General features: G+C 45.9%; 1 protein-coding gene across 8 annotated transcripts in view; it reads right to left on the bottom strand.

Moving 5' to 3' along the window:
- The window catches only part of spega (striated muscle enriched protein kinase a), a 376,412-nt gene that overhangs the window by 57,962 nt on the left and 296,300 nt on the right, over positions 1-22,150 (bottom strand). For all 8 annotated transcript variants that reach the window (XM_063051419.1, XM_063051422.1, XM_063051421.1 and 5 more), the window contains 9 exons: positions 18,888-19,000; positions 18,075-18,243; positions 16,552-16,651; positions 13,879-14,079; positions 10,731-10,791; positions 9,296-9,373; positions 7,736-7,908; positions 6,451-6,477; positions 4,643-4,795 (listed from right to left, as the gene is read on the bottom strand). In XM_063051419.1, coding sequence (XP_062907489.1) covers positions 4,643-4,795; positions 6,451-6,477; positions 7,736-7,908; positions 9,296-9,373; positions 10,731-10,791; positions 13,879-14,079; positions 16,552-16,651; positions 18,075-18,243; positions 18,888-19,000 — 1,075 coding nt within the window. The remainder of the gene's footprint in view (positions 1-4,642; positions 4,796-6,450; positions 6,478-7,735; positions 7,909-9,295; positions 9,374-10,730; positions 10,792-13,878; positions 14,080-16,551; positions 16,652-18,074; positions 18,244-18,887; positions 19,001-22,150) is intronic.

Here is a 22,150-nt window from a genome sequence, read left to right as displayed (position 1 = left end):
CCTGACATTCTGCAATGGGGAACCCCATACTAAAATCCATATTCAGCACATCCACTGCTCTACCTTTACCAATGCAATTTGTCACATCCTTAAAGAATTTAATCAGGCTCGCGAGGTATGACCTGCCCCTCACACCATGTTGACTATCCCTGTTTACAGTATGCTTCTCCAACTACTCAAAAATCCTGGCTCTAAGAACCCTCTCCAATAATTTTCTTACCATTGATATAAAATTCCCAGTGTTATTTCTTCTTCCTTTCCTGAACAAATGGAATAACACTTCCCATTAACACTGTGAACATGCAATACACATAAAAATTGCTGGTGAACGCAGCAGGCCAGGCAGCATCGATAGGAAGAGGTACAGTCGATGTTTGGGCCGAGACCCTTCGTCAGGACTAACTGAAAGAGGAGATAGTAAGAGATTTGAAAGTGGGAGGGGGAGGGGGAGATCCAAAATGATAGGAGAATACAGGAGGGGGAGGGATGGAGCCAAGAGCTGGACAGGTGATTGGAAAAGGGATATGAGAGGATCATGGGATGGGAGGCTTAGGGAGAAAGAAAGGGGGAGGGGGGAATCCCAGGGGATGGGCAAGGGGTATAGTGACAGCGACAGAGGGAGAAAAAGGAGAGAGAGAAAAAAATATAATAATAAAAAATAAATAACGGATGGGGTACGAGGGGGAGGTGGGGCATTAGCAGAAGTTAGAGAAGTCAATGTTCATGCCATCAGGTTGGAGGCAACCCAGACGGAATATAAGGTGCTGTTCCTCCAACCTGAATGTAGCTTCATCTTTACAGTAGAGGAGGCCGTGGATAGACATCTCAGAATGGGAATGGGACGTGGAATTAAAATGTGTGGCCACTGGGAGATCCTGCTTTCTCTGGCGGACAGAGCGTAGGTGTTCAGCGAAATGGTCTCCCAGCCTGTGTCGGGTCTCACCAATATATAAAAGGCCGCATTGGGAGCACCGGACGCAGTATATCACCCCAGCCGACTCACAGGTGAAGTGTTGCCTCACCTGGAAGGACCGTCTGGGGCCCTGAATGGTGGTGAGGGAGGAAGTGTAAGGGCATGTGTAGCACTTGTTCCGCTTACAAGGATAACTGCCAGGAGGGAGATCAGTGGGGAGGGATGGGGGGGGGAACGAATGGACAAGGGAGTCGTGTAGGGAGCGATTCCTGCGGAAAGCAGGGGGGGAGGGAAAGATGTGCTTAGTGGTGGGGTCCCGTTGGAGGTGGCGGAAGTTACGGAGAATAATATGTTGGACCCGGAGGGTGGTGGGATGGTAGGTGAGGACAAGGGGAACGCTATTCCTAGTGGGGTGGCAGGAGGATGGAGTGAGAGCAGATGTGCGTGAAATGGGAGAGATGCATTTGAGAGCAGAGTTGATAGTGGAGGAAGGGAAGCCCCTTTCTTTAAAAAAAGGAGGACATCTCCCTCGTCCTGGAATGAAAAGCCTCGTCCTGAGAGCAGATGCGGCGGAGACGGAGGAATTGCGAGAAGTGGGTGGCATTTTTGCAAGAGGCAGGGTGAGAAGAGGAATAGTCCAGGTAGCTGTGAGAGTCCGTAGGCTTATAGTAGACATATAGTGATGCCAACACTGTGAACATGTTATGTTGTTGCCAGAATGTGTGATGGCATTTGCAGCTGCCCCCAGCACATCCTTATATCGTGTTGGCTGTCACGATGCTTTTCACTGGATGTTTTGTTGTACATGTAATAAATAAATTAAACTGAATCTGAAATGACTCTATGGACAAGCCAATTCTGAATCCATGTTGCCAAGTTTCCCTGGATGCCATGTCTTCTGAATTTCTGGAAGAGCCTACCATGGGGAGCTTTATCAAATGCCTTACTAAAATCCATATACACCACACCCATTGTTCTACCTTCATGTCACGCCACATTTTAAAAAAGGATGTGGCAAAAGACGGGCAACTATAGGCCAGTTAGCTTAATGTCCATAGTCGGGAAGATGCTTGAAGCTGTCATTAAGGAAGAAATAGCAAAGCATTTAGAAAGGAGTGGCTCCATTAGACAGATGCAGCATGGATTCAGTAAGGGCAGGTCCTGTTTGGAAAACTTACTGGAGTTCTTTGATGACATAATGAGTGCAGTGAATAGAGGGGAACAGGTGGATGTCGTATACTTGGATTTCCAGAAGGCGTTCAATAAGGTGCCGCACAAGAGACTTATAAGTAAGATACTGATGTATGGAGTCGAAGGAAGTGTATTGGCATGGATAGTGGATTGGTTAACCGGTAGAAGGCAGAGAGTTGGTACAAATGGGTGTTTCTCCGGTTGGCTGTCAGTGGTGAGTGGGGTGCTGCAGGGGTCGGTGGTGGGCCCGCAGCTGTTTACCATTTGCATTGATGATATGGAAGAGGGGACTGAGTGTAGTATAGCAAACTTTGCTGATGACACTAAACTGGGTGGAAAAGCAAATTGTACAGAGGATGTGGAGAGTCTGCAGAGGGATATAGATAGGCTAAGTGAGTGGGCCAAGGTCTGACAGATGGAATACAACATTGATAAATGCGAGATCATCCACTTAGGAAGGAATAATAGAAGAGCAGATTATTATTTAAATGGTGAAAGATTGCAGCATGCTGTTGTGCAGAGGGACTTGGGAGTGCTTGTTCATGAATCGCAAAAAGTTGGCTTGCAGGTACAACAGGTTATTAAGAAGGCAAACGGAACATTGGCCTTCATTGTTAGAGGGATTGAATTCAAGAGCTGGGAGGTCATGCTGCAGCTATACGGGGTACTGCACCTGGCAGTACTGTGGGCAGTTCTGGTCTCTATACTTGGGGAAGGATATACTGGCTTTGGAGGCAGTGCAGAGGAGGTTCACCAGGTTGATTCCAGGATGAAGGGATTAACCTATGAGGAGAGATTGAGTCGCCTGGGACTATACTCTCTGGAGTTCAGAAGAATGAGAAGGGATCTTATAGAAACGTACAAAATTTTGAAAGGGATAGATAAGATAGAAGTAGGAAAGTTGTTTCCAATGGTGGATGAGACTGGAACTAAGGGACATTACCTCAGGATTCGGGGGAGAAGATTTAGGACGGAGATGAGGAGAAACCGTTTTTCCCTGAGACTGGTGAATCTGTGGAATTCTCTGCCCAGGGAAGTCGTTGAGGCTTCCTCACTAAATCTATTTAAGAAACAGTTAGATAGATTTTTACATAGTAAGGGAATTAAGGGTTATGGGGAAAAGGCAGGTAGATGGAGTTGAGTTTACGGACAGATCAGCCATGATCTTATTGAATGGTGGGGCAGGCTTGATGGGCCAGATGGCCTACTCCTGCTCTTATTTCTTATGTTCTTATGTTCAATGTGCTTTGTCACATCTGCACTGGAAAAAGATGTCTGGCTATCCACTCGTCTATGTCCCTTATCTTGTACACTTCTATCAAGTCAACTCTCCTCCTTCTTCACTCTAAAGAGGAAAGCCCAAGCTCACTCAACCTGTCCTCATAAGACATGCTCTCTCATCCAGTCAGCATCCTGCAACTCTCCTCTGCACCCTCTCTAAAGCTAACCCACCCTTCCTTATGAGGCGACCAGAAATGAACACAATATTCTAAGTTTGGTCTAACTGAGGTTTTATAGAGTTGCAACATCACCTCTTGGCTCTTGAATTCCATCCCATGAGTAATGAAAGCCAACACACCATACATCTTCTTAACCACCCTATCAACTTACGCAGCAATGTTGAGGGATCTATGGACCTGGACCCCAAAATTCCTCCAAACTACTAAGAATCCTGCCATTAACTCTGTACTCTGCCTTCAAGTTCGACCTTCCAAAATAAATCGCTTCATACTTCTCTAGATTGAAATCCACCTGCCACTTCTCAGCTCAATTCTACATTTTCAATGTGCTGTTGTAATGTATGACAATCTATAACTTTAATGTTATCTGCAAACTTACTAACCCAACCCTTTCACTTCCTCCTCCAAGTTATTTATAAAAATCACAAAGTGCAGGGGTCCCAGAATAGATCCCTGTGGAACATGACTAGTCCTCAGCCTCCAGGCAAAATATAGTCCATCTACTAACATTCTCTATGTTCTCTGGGCAAGGCAGTTCTGTATCTACACAGCCGTTTCCTTGGATCCCACGCTACCTGACATTCTGGATAAGTCTACCATGGGGAACTTTATCAAATGCTTTACCTTTCAAAATAGGGATTGGGAGGACCAGCGGAAATAGGGTTGGGGGTGAGCAGCACAGCATCGGGGTGACAAGACTTGAGAACAGTCTTGTTTGCAGCAGCACGGTAGTGAAGCAGTTAGTGTAACACCATTGCATCGCCAGTAATCCAGGTTCAATTCCTGCCGATGTTTGTAAAGAGTTTCTACACTTCCCCTGTGACTGTGTGGGTTTGCTCCAGGTGCTAAAGATTCCTTCCACATTCTAAAGACGTATGGGTTAGTAGGTTAATTGGTCACTTGGGTGTATAGGGTGGTGTGAGCTCATTAGGCCAGAAGTGCCTGCAACTGTGCTGTATCTCTAAATAAAGTAAAGAACAGAGGCTCAGGTTGCAGTAAAAGGAGCGATAATGTAAGAGGGAGGGTGTTTTCAGCTCCCTGTCACTATGGCACCCATGGTCAGCACTCCTACACTCACTGTCTGTCCTCCACCAGTAGCCTGGTGACGAAGTCCTTTGACTCCCGGCTCAGGTCCGTGAACATCTTCTCCTCGAAGGCCACATTGTAGTTCTTCACGTTCAACAAGGTGGACCTGTCGTTCTCTCCAGCGAATGGCGAGATCCCTGTCAACCTGCAGAGGCACACATGCCCCATGGTCAGTTCAGCAAATTACCAATTCCCCAAATTCAACAACATTTTTCACTACATATGCTCAGTGGCCACTTTATTACATACACCCGGTGAACCTGGAGTGGTTTTCTGCTGCTGCAGCCCATCCACTTCAAAGCTTCGATGTGTTGTGCGTTCAGAGATGCTCCTCTGTGCATCACTGTTGTAACGTGTGGTTATTTGTGTTACTGTTGCCTTCCTGTTAGCTTGAACCAGTCTGGCCATTCTCCTCTGGCCTCTCTCGTGAACAAGATGTTTTCACCCATAGAACTGCAACTCACTGGATGTTTTTTTGGATTCTCTATAAACTCTAGAGATTGCTGTGTGTGAAAATCCCAGGAGATCAGCAGTTTCTGAGATACTCAAGCCACCCTGTCTGGCATCAACAATTATTCCATGGTCAAAGTCACTTCAATCACATTTTTTCCCCATCTGAAACTCTTGACCATGTCTGTATGGTTGTTGAGCTGCTGCCACATGACTGTCTGATTAGATATGTACATTAATGAGCAGGAGTACAGGTGTACCTAATAACATTGCCACTGAGTGTATGTCAGTGATAATAATCTGATTTTGATCTGATTCACAAAGAAAGTCTCTACTTTTGTAGAAAATTAGAGAGATTTGGCATGTCATTAAAGATTCAGACAAATATCTACAGGTGCACTATTGAAAGTATCCTGACTGTTTGCATCACGTATGGTAAAGAAATTCCAACACATTGCAGCAAAAGGCTACAGAGAGTAGTGGACACAGCCTGGTCCATTATGGGCACAGGCTTCCTCACTGTTGACAGCATCTACAGGAGGCACTGCCTCAAGGAGGTGGCGTTTACCTTTGGGAATCTCTGCTATCAGGGCCATGCCCTCTTCTTGCAGCTACCATCAGATAGGAGGTACAGAAGCCTGAAGTCCCACATCATCAGGTTCAAGAACAGCTACATCCCTTCAACAGTTCAATTTGAGAACCAACTCGTATATCTTAACCATATGTTGGCAACGGAACACTACGGACCACCTCTTGCACTGTATGATTGCATTTTATTTTCACTAATGCTATAAGACTATTGAGTAGTATGATAAGATAAAATATTGATCTCACAATCTACTTTGTTGTGGCCATGCACTTACTGTCTTCCTGCACTGCCCTTTCTCTGTACCTGTTACACTGTGAGACACTCCGTTATTGTTTTACCTTGTACTACCCCAATACACTATCGTAAAGAATTAATCCGTATGGGTGTATGCAAGGCAAACTCGTCACTACACCTTGGTACTGTGATAATAACAAACTAATCTAAGTGGTCATGATAGATTTGAACTCATATTCCATAAGGATGGGTCTTGCCCACAGCTCATCCTTAGGATGTGTTGGTTGTTTATGTAAATGATGCATTTCACTGTATGTATCAACAAACTTGTGATAAATAGTTAAATTTGAATTTCCAGCATCTGCAGAATTCCTGTTGTTTAAATTTGCATCTGAATGGCTTTGAAAAAAATAATTGGCCTTGATTGAATAGTGGAGCAGAGCTGATGAGCTGGATCACCTAATTCTACTCCTATATCTTACGGAAAGTTGAGGTAATGTAACTGTGAGAAAGAGGGTACCACTTACCCAATGTAGGCGATGACTCCCATGGGCCTGTGGATGGAATTAGACAAACAGTGAGCAGCATTTTCTGACAGAGGGAATGATATTCAGAGAACAGAGAACAGTTCAGCATAGTAAGGCTCCTTGGCCCTGATGTTGTGCCAAACTATTAACCTACTCTAAGACCAATATAAGCCTTCACTTCCACATAGCCCTCCATTTTTCTATCACTCATGTGCCTATCTAAAAGTCTCTTAATTCTCCCTAATAAATCTGCCTCTACCACCAGACCTGGCAAGGCGTTCCACACACCCACCACTCTCTGTGCAAACAAATCCTACTTCTGACACCCTCCCTATTCTTTCCTCCAAACATCTTAAAATTATGCCTCCTCGTATTAGTCATTTCTCCCCTGGGAAAAAGTATCTGGTTGTCCACTCAATCTATGCCTCTTATCATCTTGTACACCTCTATCAAACCACCTCCCATCCTTCATTCCTAGCTTGCACAACCTGTCCTCATCAGCCATGCTCTCTAGTCCAGGCAGCATCCTAGTAAATCTCTCTGAAACTACCATATCCTTCCTATGATGAGGCAACCGGAACGGGACACAACACTCCAAGTGTGGTCTAACTAGGCTTTTACAGAGATGATATGTTCCCTTGCAGCTCTTCAACTCAATCCCTCGAACAAAGGGATTCAGAGGATCCCACCCCAACTGCGCTGCGGGAGTGCAGTAGCGTCGAGGTGCTGTGGGTCAGGAGAAGCGTTAACCTGAGCTGCTGCCTGTCTTCCCACTCCGGTGACATTGAAGATGTGAAAAAGAAAATGAGAGCCCTCCACAGATTACTGATCGATATGTCACCCTTGGGTGCACATAGGTAACCTCATAATTGTTCTGGAGCTGTGGATTAGTTAGGCTGCTGTAATTACTGAGTTTTACAGACACATACATACACAGAATCACACACAGACGCATACAAAAATGCAGACACACTCACACAGTGTCAGACACACACAGACCCAAACACGTACACACTCACAGAACCACAGAGTCTTAGGCACACACAAACAAAACTCAGACATGCAGACATACACATATAGGTATACATAAGCACGTAGACACACATGCACTTATCACACACATAGACACATATCACACAAAGACATATCATATACATAGACACACAAACTTCATATACACAGACACACATACACATGCACAAATACATATCACATGCATAGACACACACATCACACACATATCACATGTATAGACACACACACACACAATAACAATGTTTCATACCAGATGTCAGTGCCCCGTGAGACGGGAGTCTGATTCACTATCTCTGGCGAGACATACTCGGGTGTCCCGAACAGGCAGTACTGTGGCGTGTCCGGAGTGAACTCCCGAGCGTTCCCGAAGTCACAGATCCGGATGTTCTCACTGGCCAGGTCGGCCATGAGGATGTTATCAGGCTGTTAGCAGATGACAGAAAGGGAGGAGATGGATTACACACACTGAATGGACCATGAGACCCGTTAACCATTCCTAATTCCTGGAATTCATCCCACTACCCTGCTCTCTCACACACTGGAATGGTTAAAACCACTCGATGTGTAAAGTGGAAAGGTGATCCTGTAAGGGCAGACAGAAGAAGTCACATTAGCGGCTCCACTTCATTAGGAGTTTGAGGAGTTGAGGAGTTTAAGAGTTTGTCACCAAAGAGTCTTACAAATTTTTACAGCTGTACCTTATAGAGTATTCTGACAGGTTCCCTCAAAGTTCAAAGTAAATTTATTATCAAAATACATATAATTCACCATATACAACCTGGAGATTAATTCTTGTGGGCATACACAGTAAATCCAAAAAACACAATAGAATCAATGAAAGACCGCACCCAACAGGATGGACAAACAACCAAGTGTGCAAAAGACAACAAACTGTGCAAATTCAAAAAATAGTAATAATAGAAAATATCAGCAATAAATATCGAGAACATGAGATTAAGAGCCGTTGAAAGTGAGTCCATAGGCTATGGGAACGGTTCAGTGATGGGGCAAGTGAAATTAGGTAAAGTTATCCCCTCTGGGTTCAAGAGCCTGATGGTTGAGGGATAATAAATGTTCCTGAACTTGGTGGTGTGGGCCCTGAGGCTCCTGTACCTTCTTCCTGATGGTAGCAGTGAGACAAAGCATCACCAGTTGGTAAGGAGGCTGTGATGCCTCACTCCCAGATGAGCTCAATGCCTTTATGCACACTTTGAAAGGGAGAGTAAAACTACAGCTGTACAAATCCCTGGAGCCTCTGGTGACCCCGTGATCTCTGTGTCAGAGGCCGATGTTAGAACATCTTTCAAGATGGTGAACTCTTGCAAGGCATCAAGCCCTGATGGTGTAGCTGGTGGGGCTCTGAAAACCTGTGCTAATCAACTGCTCAAGGACATCTTCAATCTCTCACTGCTGCAGTTGGAGGTTCAAAAGGGTGACAATCATACCAGTGTCCAAGAAGAGCAGGGAGAGATATATCAATGACTAATGCCCAGTGGCTCTCACATCTATGTGACGAAGTGCCCTGAGAGGTTGGGAGGGGTTGAAGGTGAGGGGGGGGCGGATTTGAGGGAGGGGGAAGGGGAGGGAAATGGATAGGGATATAAGGGGGGAGGAGAGAGAGAGAAGGGAGGTGAGTGTGGGGGATTGAAGGGGGTTGAAGTGACATAATTATAAATTCTCCAACAGTCTGTATGAATGGGGAGGCTGCTTCCCAACCCTGTACAGTACAAATGAGAGTTAGCAGAGCCCCAATACACGTGCTCGGAAGGTGCCTGCTTTCGGGACAGAGAAAGTGGTGATGGGGGCTTACCTTGATGTCCAGGTGAAGGATGTTGTTCTGGTGCAGGTATCTGATTCCCTCCAGTATTTGTTGTATGTAGGACCTCACCTGGTCAAAGAGACATTGGTCAGTACTGCAGTCAACCCCACCCCCCACTCAGAACCCCCCCCCCCACCCAGCACCCAGCACACCAGTCCCTAGTTATCCATCTATCAGGGTTTCCTTGGACCAAGTGCAAGATGGGGTGCCTCCAAGCTCGGTTCAAATCCCATCCTGGGAAGTTGAGAATTTGAACTTCATTCTAAATATGAAACACATACAAAGTGCTGGAGGTACTCAGCGGGTCAGACAGCATCTACCGAGGGGAATAAACAGTCGATGTTTTGGGCCAAGACCGTTCATAAGGACTTTTGAATATCTGAATAGCTCTGGAAATTAAAACCCGGCTGCCTAACAGAGGGATATAATCTGTTATCTTTACCCAGCCCAGCCTGTATGAAACCCAGGTCCAGAAGACACTGAGTTGAATGAAGTCAAGGGATGTCCTACAAACTTGGTGAGTGTGACCTGCTGAGTAGTCATTATCACCAGTCTCATCCCAACAGAGAATGGTTCCTCCCAAAAAAACACACCACCGAGTACACAGATCAGTACAGCACACTACAGACTCATCAGTCTACGACATTGTGTTGACCAGCTCCACGATCAATCTAACCATTCCCTCCTTTGGAGCTCTTCATCTTTCTTTCATCCACTTGCTTAAGAGACTCTTAAATGTTTCCAATTTACTTGGCTCTACCACCAACCTTGGCAGTGCATTCCAAGCAACCACCACTCTCTGTGTAAAAAACTACCTCTGACATCCCCTTATACTTCAATTTCAATATTACTGGCTTTATTAACCTGAACATTATGCCTTCTCATATTAGCCATTTTTGCCCTGGGAAAAAGTCCGGTTATCCACTCTGTCTTTGTCTCTTATCATCTTCTGCACCTCTATTAATCCATGTCTCATCTTCCTTCGCTCCAAAGTGAAAAGCCGTACCTCACTCAGCCTATCCTCATAAGACATGCTCTCTAATCCATGCAGCATCCTGGTAATTCTCCTCTCCACCCTCTTGAAAGCTTCCACATCCTTCCTATAATGAGGCGACCAGAACTGAACACAATATTCCAAGTGTGATCTAACTTGGGTTTTATAGAGCTGCAACTTACTTCATGGCTCTTGAACTCAATTCCCCAACTAATGAACACTATACACCTTCTTAACCACCCTATCAACCTACACAGCAACTTTGAGCGATCTAAGGATATGGACCCCAAGATCCCTCTGTTCCTCTACACTGCTAAGAATCCTGCCATTAATCCAGTACTCTGCCTTCAAGTAAGGTGAGATGGAACTCCTCTGTCCCACTCGCTCTCCTTGGGTGACTATGCTTACACACTCACAAGTCTCACTGCTCACCTCAGTTTCCAAAACAACGGGTTTCTTGATCAATCGATCAAACAGCTCCTCCTGAGCACAGCTGTGGTCAGAGTTAAGGAGTGGAGACTCACTCAGGCATTGATTGGGATGGAGCAGTTTCATTAATGAGAGAGACAGTACAGATGTTTCAAAGGTACATTTGATGTCAGAGGAATGTATACAATATACATCTTGAAATGCTTTTTCTTCGCAATCATCCATGAAAAACAGAGGAGTGACCCCAAAGAATGGAAGACAATTAAATGTTAGAACCCCAAAGCCCCTCCCTCCCATGCGTAAGCGGCAGCAAGCAAGGATCCCCCTCCTCCCACAGGCAAAAAAAAAAGAATCGGCACCCACCACCGAGCACTCAAGCATGCAGCAAAGCAGCAGCAAAGACACGGACTTGCAGTACTCCAAAGACTACTCATTCACCCAGTATTCAACATACCACATGCTCTCTCTCTCCCTAGTAAGGGAGGAAGAGGCGTCTCCGTTTCACAGATATAGGTCTGTTCTCCCTGGAGCAGAGGAGGGGACTTGACTAAGTTATATAAAATTCGGAAGGGGTGTAGATCGGGTAGTCTGCAACAAGCTTTTCTCTTTATTTAAATGGATAGGAAAGGCACGAGGGCGTCACAGCAGTGTATTTGCTAGCATAACTCTATTACAGCGCCAATTATCAAGGCTCAATTCCGCTGCTATTTGTACATTCTCCCTGTGACTGTGTGGATCTCCTCTGGGTGTTCTGGTTCCCTCCCACATTCTAAAGAATTATGTGTTAGGGTTAGTAAGTTGTGGGCATGCTATGTTTGCACCAGAAGCATGGTGACATTCTCGAACTGTGTTCGTTGGTGACATAAACAATGCATTTGACTGCATGATCCAGGTGTCACAATGCTCACCTGGAATACTGTGAGCAGATTTTGACCCCTTATCTAAGAAAGTATGCTGGCACTGGAGAGGGTCCAGAGGAATTTTACGAGAATGATCCTGAGAATGAAAGGGTTAACATATGAGGAGCAGTTGACAGCTCTGGGCCTGTACCCGCCGTACCCTAAGAGGGGGATTCTTATTGAAACTTAACAAATTTTGAAAGGACAAAAAAAGAAAATCTGCAGATGCTGGAAATCCGAGCAACACACACTAAATGCTGGAGGAACTCAGCAGGCCAGGCAGCATCTGTGGAAAAAAGTACAGTCGATGTTTTGGGCTGAAACCCTTCAGCAGGACTGGAGAAAAAAAGCTGAGGAGTAGATTTGAAAGGTGGAATGAGGGGAGAGAGAAATGCTAGGTGATGGGTGAAACTTGGAGGGGGAGGGATGAAGCAAAGAGCTAGGAAGTTGATTGGTGACAGATACAGAAGGCCATGGAAGGAAGGAAAAAGGGAGGGAGGGAGCACTAGAGGAGGCAATGGGCGGGCAAGGAGGTGACATGAGAGAGGGACAAGGGAATGGGAAATGGTGAAGTGGGGGGGAGAGGCATTACTGGAAGTTTGAGAAATTGATGTTCATGCCATCAGGTTGGAGGCTACCCAAACGGAATACAAGGTGTTGTTCCTCCAAACTAAGTGTGTCCTTATCACGACAGTGGAGGAGGCCATGGATGGTCATATCGGAATGGGAATGGGAAGTGGAATTAAAATGGGTGGCCACTGGGAGATCTCGCTTGTTCTGGCGGATGGAGCGTAGATGCTTGGCGAAGTGGTCTCCCAATTTATGTCAGGTCTCACCGATATACAAGAGGCCACACTGGGAGCACTGGACACAGTTTATGACCCCAACAGACTCACAGGTGAAGTGTCGCTTCACTTAGAAGGACTATTTTGGACCCTGAATGGTAGTGAGGGAGGAGGTGTAAGGGCAGGTGTAGCACTTGTTCTGCTTGCAAGGATAAGTGCCAGGAGGGATGAATGGACAAAAGAGTCACATGGGGAGCGATCCCTGCGGAAAGTAGAAAGTGGGGGGGGGGAGGGAAAGATGTGTTTGGTGGTGGGATCCAGTTGGAAGTGGTGTAAGCTTCAGAGAATTATGTGCTGGACGCAGAGGCTGGTGGGGTGGTAGGTGAGGACAAGAAGAACCCTATCCCTGGTAGTGTGGCGGGGGGATGGGTTAAGAGCAGACATGCATGAAATGGAAGAGATGTGGTTGAGGGCAGCATTGATGGTGGAGGAAGGGAAGTCCCTTTCTTTGAAAAAGAAGGACATCTCCCTCATTCTAGAATGAAAAACCTCATCCTGGGAGCAGATGCAGCGGAGCCGTTGGAATTGAGAGAAGGGGATGGGGTTTTTACAAGTAGCAGGGTGGGACAATGTATAGTCCAGGTAGCTGTGAGAGTCCATTGGTTTATACTGTAATAAACTTCGGTGGTTAAGCTGTCTCCTGAGATAGAGACAGTGAGATCGAGAAAGGAAAGGGAAGTATCTAAAATGGACCAGGTGAATTTGAGTGCAGAGTGGAAGCTGGAGGCAAAGTGGATGAAATCGATGAGTTCAGCACAGGTGCAGGAAATAGCACCAATGCAGTCGTTGATGTAGCATAGGAAAAGTGCAGGACGGTCACCAGTAAGGTTTGGAACATAGACTGTTCCACGTAGCCGACAAACAGGCAGACCTAGCTGGGACCCATGCGAGTGCCCAAAGCTACCCCTTTTGTTTGAAGGATGTGGGAGGACTAGATAGAGTGAATATGGAGAGAATGTTTCCTATAGTGGGGGAGTCTAGGACCGGAGGGTACAGCTTCAGAATAGAAGTATGTCCCTTTAGAACAGAGATGGAGAGGAATTTATCTAGCTAGAGGATGGTGAATCTGCGGACTTCCATTGCCACATACAGCTGTGGAGGCCTAGTCATTTGGTATATTTAAAGCAGAGGTTGATATATTCTTGACTCGTAAGGGTGTCAAAGGTTACAAGGAGAAGGCAAGAAAATGGGGTTGAGGTGGAAAATAAATCAGCCATGATGGAATGGTGGAGCAGACTCAATGAGCTGAATGGTCGAATTCTGCCCCTATGTCTTATGGTCTTATCCCACTAACTGGGATTGGGCATCAACTATTGGACCCTTTTGTACCCCCCCACCCACCGTGTCTGAGGTTGATCAGTGCTATCTTCCCCAGCCCTGGAGACAGGGCCCACATGGAGAGGATACAGTTCCAGGATGATGGTGACACTGTTCTTCTTCTCGAAGGCATCGTGGAAGTAGACGATTCTCTCATGGTCGAGGCGGGATAAGATCTCGAGCTCCCGAATGGCATCCTCCCTGGGAGTGGCGCGAAAGGAGACCAGCTTGGCCGCATAGTCGAGGTTACTGCTCTTCTCCGTGACCTGCTTCACGCAGGAAAATGCACCGCTTATGGTGAAGGGAGGAATGGATGCTAGTTAAATGCAGTGTACTCAAAAACACACCATTTGATATTATAGAACCCTTGAAAGCAAAAGAATACTTTGCCATGCATTTCTCTAGAGATGGAAGGGAGTCACAGATTTAGAGAGTCATCGAGTACTACAGCCTGGAAAAAGGCCCTTCAGCCTCACTGGTTATTGTCAACTGAGCTCTCTCCCTCCTAGTCCTAGTTGCCCGCATTTGGCCATAACCCTTGTAGACACCCCTCGCAATTGTACCCGCCTTGCTCACTTCCTCTGGCAGCTCATTCCACGTACTCTCTATCCTGTGTGTGAAGAAGTTACCTCTCAGATCTCTTTTAAATCTCTCCCCTCTTATCTTGTAGCTGTGCTCTGTTCTGTATTCACCAACCCTGCCAAAAGACAATGGTTCTCTGTTTTATCCATATGCCTCATGATTTTACAAACTTCTATGTGGTCACCCCTCATTCTCCTGTGCTCCAGTGTAGCCAGTCACTCCCTATAACTCAGGGAGATCTGACTGAGGGCATTATGATAACGTGTGGATTTACAGCAGCATCTTATCTTCTGACTGGGCACTTATAGCCTTCCCAACTCAACAACGAATGCAAAAACTTCAGGTTGTCAGTGTTCTGCTCTGCATCTCACACTCCCAGTGTTCTGATTGCATTCCATTCCCCTGAGTTTGATTGGAAACACATCAGATTGGACAGCAAAAAAGATCTGCAACTACTGGAAATCTGAGAAAAAGACGGACACTCAAATGGGTCAGGCAGCGATAAGATCTGAATGCAAGGAGGTGTCTGGGACCAGATTTGATCTCATTTGGCATCATAAGAAATAGTTTGGATGATTATTTTCTGGACTTCAATTTGTGGGATCTTTCCATGTTCAAACCAGTCTCCACCCTTCCTGTTTCCCACACTGCATTAGCCTTCCCACCACTGAGGACATCTTCAGAAAGTGATGCCTCTCTCTCCCTTCTCCCTCTGTGGTTTCCAGCTCTCCCATTCTTCATCTCTCACAGATTTTTAGTTCATCACTCACCCCCACCCACTCACATCCCACCCCTTCACCTGGTCTCACCTATCACTTGCCAGCTTGCATTCCTCCCCCATCCCTATCTTCTTATTCTGGCTTCTGCCCCCTTCCTCTCCAGTCCTGATGAAGGGTCTTGGCTCAAAACATGGACTGTTTATTCCACTCCATAAATGCTGCCTGACCTGTTGAGTTCCGTCAGCATTTTGTGTGTGTTGCCCACCTAAGATAGTCCCATTCTCCCATGTTTGGCCCATATCCCTCTAAATCTTTCCTATCCATGTATCTGTCCAAATATTGTTATTGTACCTGTCTCAAATACTTCATCTGGCAGTTTGTTCTATAAGCTCACCAACTACTGTGTGTGAAAAAGTTTCCCCTCAAGTTCCTATTAATCTTTTCCCTCTCGACTTAAACTTACGCCCACTAGTTCTTGCTTCCCTGAACCTTGGAAAAAGACTGTGTGCATTACTCCAACTATATCCCTCATGATTTTATATACTGTACCTCAATATGATCACCCATCAATCTCCTATGCTCTAATAAAGACCCAGCCTGGCTAATCTCTCCCTACAACCCAGTCCCTCAAGCCCAGCCAACATCCTCATAAATCTTTTCTGCATTCTTCCCAGCTTAATGGCATCTTTCCTCCAGCAGGGCAGCATGATGGCATAGCGGTTAGCACAACACTATTACAGCATCTATGATCAGAAGATCAGGGTTTGATTCCCGCTGCTGTCTGTAAGAAATTTGTACATATTCCGGTGATGGCATGGGTTTTCTCCGGGTGCTCCAGTTTCCTCCCACATTCTAAAGGTTAGGATTAGTGATTGTGGACAAGCTAAGTTGGCAACAGAGACATGGCGACACTCGTAGGCTGACCCAGCACATCCTCGGACTGTATTGGCTGTTAATGTAAACAATACACTTCACTGTATATTTTAATGTACACATGATAAATAAATCCAATCTTTAATTGTTAGAGCAAGTTGTTCAACAGAAATCTGGCCCAGAATCAGTTGAATAAGTGGGCTAAGAGATTTGTAGGTTGGAAGCCCAGAAATGGCCTGTCCGGGTTTGGAGGCCCATCAGTGTGGATGGGGTTGTGGGAAAGAGATTTGTTGTCTGTTTTACTGTTGCTCTTGTTGTGTCGGCTGTATTACTCTGTTGAACATTGTGGGCATGCTATGTTGGTGCCGAAATGTGTGGCAATGCTTGCTGGCACATCCTTGGCACATCCTCAGATGGTGTTGGTTGTGAACTAAATGACACACTTCACTGTACGTTTTGATGTACATGTGATAAATAAATGAATCTAAATCCTCAGATTGTGTTGGCTGTTAACTCAAATGACACATTGCACTGCATGTTTCGATGTACATGTGACGGACAAATAAATCTAATCTAATCTAACACTCACCGGCCAATCTCTTGGTGGACGTCATAGTAGTCAGTCAGCAGTCTCATCTTCCGCAGGATTGTCTCTTCATCGTCCATTGCTTCATTGCTCTCAGCTTTTCCTGGGAGAGAGGAAGGAAACAGGGAATGTCTGTGATCCGACACTGCTCTCAGCCAATCAATCATTCTTAATCTTGATTCATCACACTAGCCAATACAGGAAATCTTAGCGGCTAGTGTAACGCTTTACAGCACTTGTAACCGGGGTTCAATTCTCGCTGCTGTCCGCAAGGAGTTTGTATGTTCTCTCTGTGACTCTGTGTGTTTCCTTCCACACCCCAAAGACGTACGGGTTGGTGCTTGGTATGTGGTGGGCATGTATGGTGACTCTTGCAGGCTGCCCCAGCCCATCGCTGGACTGTGTTGATTGTTGACACAATATGCTTGTGCACTTCAATATATGTTGCAATGTTTTTGATGTACATGTGACCATCAAAGATCTTTATTTTTATCCTTAAAGATTGCAAACAGCAACTTATATTGAACATAAGAATATAAGGACATACTGTAAGAACCAGGAACAGGAGTCGGCTGGCTGGCCCTTCCAGTCTGCTCCATCATTCAATAAGATCGTGGCTGATCTGGTCATGAACAGAATAGCCATTCTATCTTTTCTCTTTGGAGCAAAGGAGGATGAGAAGTGACTTGATGAGTGATGTACAAGATGACAAAGGCATAGATTGAGTGGACAGTCAGAGACTTTTTCCCAGGGTGGAAATGGCTAATACAAGAGCGAATAATTTTACGGTGACTGGGGTAAGTATAAGGCTGTTGAGATAAGTTTTTTCACAGAGAGTGGCGTGTGCATGGAACACCCTGCCAGGGGCGGTGGTAAAGCCAGATACATTAGGGGCAGATGGATGATAGAAAAATGGAGGACTATGTGGAAAGGAAGGGTTAGATTGGTCTTAGAGAAGGTTAAAGGGTTGGCACAACATTGTTGGATGAAGGGTCTGTAGTGTGTTTATCTATTTGTCTGTTTACTTATTTATTTATATTTAGAGATACAGCAGGGACAGGCCCTTCTGGCCCAAGGAGCCACACCACGGAGCAACCCCAATTTAACACTCGCTTAATCATAGGGCAATTGACAGTGACCAACTCATCTACTAACTGGTACATCTTTGGGCTGTGGGAGGAAACCGAGCAAGTGGAGAAAAACCACACGGTTCACAGGGTAAACGTACAAACTCTCACCAGATGGTGCAAGAACTGAACCCTGAACTCTGGAATGCCCCGAGCTATAAGAGTGTTGCGCCAACCACTGTAGCACGCCTTTTGTTGTACGTTGTACGTTGTATGCCTCTATGTTCTCTGTTACACATTCTATGCGGTGTGTTGAATGTTCTATGCCTTATGTTCTACATTATACATTCTCTGCTGTATGTGCAGGTAGTATGGTGAATCAGGTTCATGACGGCACCATCTCCAGTCTCCCGAGCCTCGGGATGTCTCCATGTGAGTGGGCATTACCCCATGTCCTACCCTTCTGCACAGTCAGCTCTGCCTTGCAGGACACCTCCCCAGCCAGGTTGTGGGCCGTGCAGGTGTAGACGCCGCTGTCAGACGCGGTGGTGTTGAGGATCACCAGGGAGCACTCGCTGTCATCGTACACGAAGGACAGGTGACTGCTCTCCATCAGCAAGGTGTCGTCCTACAGAGAGAACGGCAAAGAAATATGGTCACTTATTGTCCCACAGGGTCAAAGTGGGCGGGTCTGTGAGGTGATCAGACTGTATGGGTTGTTAGAGGAGCAGTCATGTGGGGAAAGTTCAGAATGGGCGGGTCTGAGGGCTGGTCAATAATTGGCTGGAAAGTTATTATGCTTGGAATCATAAGTCTGTCATTGGTTGGAAGGCTAGTGTGGGTGGGACAGATATGTGGTCAGTAATTGGCTAGAAGTTGTGTGAGTGAGTGAGTGAGTGTGTGTGTGTGTGTGTGTGTGTGTGTGTGTGTGTGTGGCTGATGCACTCAGCTATTGGCTAGAGGGCAGTGTGGGTGGGGCAGGGACTTGGTCACAAATTGACCAGAGCATAGTGTCGGTAGGACTGTGTTGACCAGTCTTGGCTAAAGGTCTTGTGTAGGTCGGGCTGAGATGTGGTCAGTCATTTGCCAGAAGGTCTGTGTGGTTGCATCTGAGAAATGGTCAGTCTTTGGCCAGATGACCTGTGTGGCTAGGACTGGGAAGCAATCATTTGGTGATATTACAGGTGTGTCAATAACCATCAGTCTTTGCCCTCAAGTCTCCAGGTTGGCCATGACCATCCCCTACCCCACTCTGATGTTAATGGGACTTACTTTGTACCAGTGAATATCTGGCACTGGCTTCCCTTCTACCACAACAGCCAGCCTGGCTGTCTCCTCCGGCCTCACCTCCACATCTTCCATTATAGATTCAAACCGTGGCGCCTCTGAAAGACAAGTCCAAGTGTTAGAATGTCTGTTGGGACTTGAAGGTTAAGTCCCACCAAGATCTGAAAATAAAAAAAAAACGGAAATGCTGGAAAAACTCAGTGGGTCAGGCAGCATCTGTGGAGGTAAGTGGACAGGCTTGGAGAAAGCAAACTCCTTTCCCATCCTCTCACACAGACAGGTCTCCAATCCCAGGACAGGCTGCCTCCAGGCCTCCAACCTCCAGAGCACACAGCTGGCACAGTCAAGATTCGGTGCAAGATTTTGGACGCGCAATCCTCTCAGGCCCATTTACTTGCTCTAATGATTAAAGATCAGCTTTGTTTGTCACAAGTACATCGTGACTGGCATCGTTTGCGTCAACGACCAGCACAGTCCGAAGATGTGCTGCGGGTAGCCCGCAAGTGTCACCATGCTGTGTGAGGGTTGCTGACCTCGCCAGCTTCATCACGGCACAGACCTCCCCACCACTGAGGACGTCTTCAAAAGGTGGCGCCCCCAAGAAGGCGACTTCCATCATCAGGAACCTCTACCATCAAGGAAGAGATCATCATCATCATCATCAGGTGTCATGCCCAGTTTGACTGTCATGGCCCACACACTCCTGTTTTGGGTCAAGTGGATCAATTCGTTGGTATTCATTTCCAGTTCTCTGGCTACTGTCTCCATCATCATTTGTCTTTGCCTTCCTCTTGCTTTCTTCCCTTCAATCTCTCCCATAATTACCGCATTCTAACTCCTCTTTCTTAATCACATGTCCAATGAAGTTACGTTGCCTTTTCATGATCTCATACATTATTTCTCTTTTTGTGTTTGCTCTGTTCATGACATCCTCGTTAGATATTCATTTCATTCATGATATTCTTTGCATCGTCCTCAAAAACCACATTTCTGCTGCTACAGTTCGTTTCCTTATGTTACTGGATATTCTCCAACATTCTGAGCCATATAACATAACTGGATAAACGTAACATTTCAGTACTCTGAGGAGGGTTGTCATGCCTAGTTTAGTACAGTATTGGTCAGTATACTCTTCATTCTGGTAAAGGTGTCTTTTGCCATCCCTATTCTTCTTTTGATGTCCAAGTCGCACCTTGAAGAGATACAGGAACCTAAAGACACACTCAATGCATAGGGACAGCTTTCCCCCTCTGCTATCAGATTACTAGACAGTGCATGAAGCCATGAACACTACCTCATTATTTTACTCTCTGTTTTCCCTATATATGCACTACGTTTTTTAAATATTGTAATTTCATAGTAATTTTTAGCCCTGATTCTGAGTCTGGATATTTTGGATTTAGATGAAGGTTCTGGACCCAGATGTTGACTGTCCATTTACCTCCATGGATACTGCCCGACCTGCTGAGTTTCTCCAGCAGATTGTGTGTTGCTGCAGATACCAGCATCTGCCATCTTGTGTATCCAAACCGCTGGATGAGCCAGTCAAGCAGCATCTGTGAAGGTCCATATTTTGGCTTTAGATCATCCCTTTGCCTCACGGATGCTGCTCGACCTGATGAGTAGCTGTTAGCGTACGCTGTTACAGCATCATCGTGGTGCAATTCCCGCTGCTGTCCGTGACCATGGGGATTGGCACTGGTGCTCTGGTTTTGTAGGTTAAAGTACTGGTTAGTAGGCTAATGAGTTGTGGGCAGGCTATGTTGGCACGGGAAGCGCGGGGATACTTGCAGGCTGCCCCCAGCACAATCTCACCAATTTGATGAAAAACAACGCGTTTCATTGTGTGTTTGGCTTAATAAAGCTAATTTTAGATCTTAATCTGATTTCAGAAAAGATGAAAGGTTAGCTTTATTCATCACACGCACATCAAAACATACAGAGAAATACATTGTTTGCATCAACAACCAACGCAGTCTGAAGATGTGCTGGGGGAAGCTCACACGTGTCACCACTCTTCCAGTGTCAACGTAGCATGTCCACAATTTACTAACCTGAACACGACATCTTTGGAATGTGGGAGGGCACCCATAGGATCACAAGCAGCAGAGGGTGAATGAGGAGAGAGTGAGGGAACTGGGGTCCCGGTGAGTGAGGAAGGAATGAAGGTGCTAGGGCTGTAGTCAGTGAGGAAGGAATGAGGGAACTGGGGTCCCTGTGAATGAGGAGGGAGTGTAGTACTAGGACCCTAGTCAGTGAGGAGGGAGTGAGGGAACTGGGGCCCTGGTGACTGAGGAAGGAGTGAGGATAGTAGTGCATCATTGAGTGAGGAGGGTGTGAGGGAACTGGGGTCCCAGTTTATACAGTATATGTACCTGTGTTTTTGACAATAAACTTGATTTTGACCTGTCCAACTGCCTTTTAAATGCTGTTAATGTAAACGCCTTAACCAGTTCCTCTGGCAGCTTGTTCTATCCTCGGGAGAAAACGTTGCCCCTGAGTTTTCTATTAAATCTCTCCCTGTCACTTTCAACTTCTGCCCTTCAGGTTTTGATTCAGCAACCTGTGAAACAGACTGTGTGTTTTCAGTCTATTAAATATCCCTCATGGTTTTATACACCTCAAAAAAGGTCACCCCCTCATTTATGTACACTGCAAAGAATAAAGACCTAGTCAGCCTAATCTCTCCTTATAACTTGGGCCCTTGAGTCCTGGCAACATTCCCGAAAATCTCTGCATACTTTCCAGTTTAATTATACCTTTTCTATAACAGGGCGACCAAAACAGAACACAATACTCCAGATGCAGCCTCACCAACATCTTCTACAACTGCATCATAATGCCACCGCTCCTATACTCAGTGCCCTGACTGATGAAGACCAGCATGCTAAATGCCTTCTTCACTGGCCTGTCTACTTGTGATGCCATTTTCCATAAGACCATAGGAAACAGGAGCAGCATTAGGCCAGTCAACCCGTCGAGTCTGCTCTGCACTCCACAATGAGAACTCCATTCTCCTGTCTTCTCCCTGTAAACCTTGACATGCTTACTAATCAAGAATCTATCAACCTCCATTTTAGATATACCAAAATTACTTGGCCTCCACAGGTGTCTGTGGCAATGAATTCCACAGATTCTCCACTCCCTGGAGAAATAAATTACTCCTCATTTCTGCTCTAAAGCTTGTATTCTGAGCCTGTGCCCCCAGGTCCTAAACTCTCCCACTATAGGAAACATCCTCTCCCCTC

The sequence above is a fragment of the Mobula hypostoma genome, chromosome 6 (genome assembly GCF_963921235.1).
Source record: "Mobula hypostoma chromosome 6, sMobHyp1.1, whole genome shotgun sequence".
In the NCBI taxonomy this organism is placed as follows: Eukaryota; Metazoa; Chordata; class Chondrichthyes; order Myliobatiformes; family Myliobatidae; genus Mobula; species Mobula hypostoma.
The sequence above is the reverse complement of the archived record's forward strand: the minus strand, read 5'-3'. Positions and strand labels throughout refer to the sequence as shown.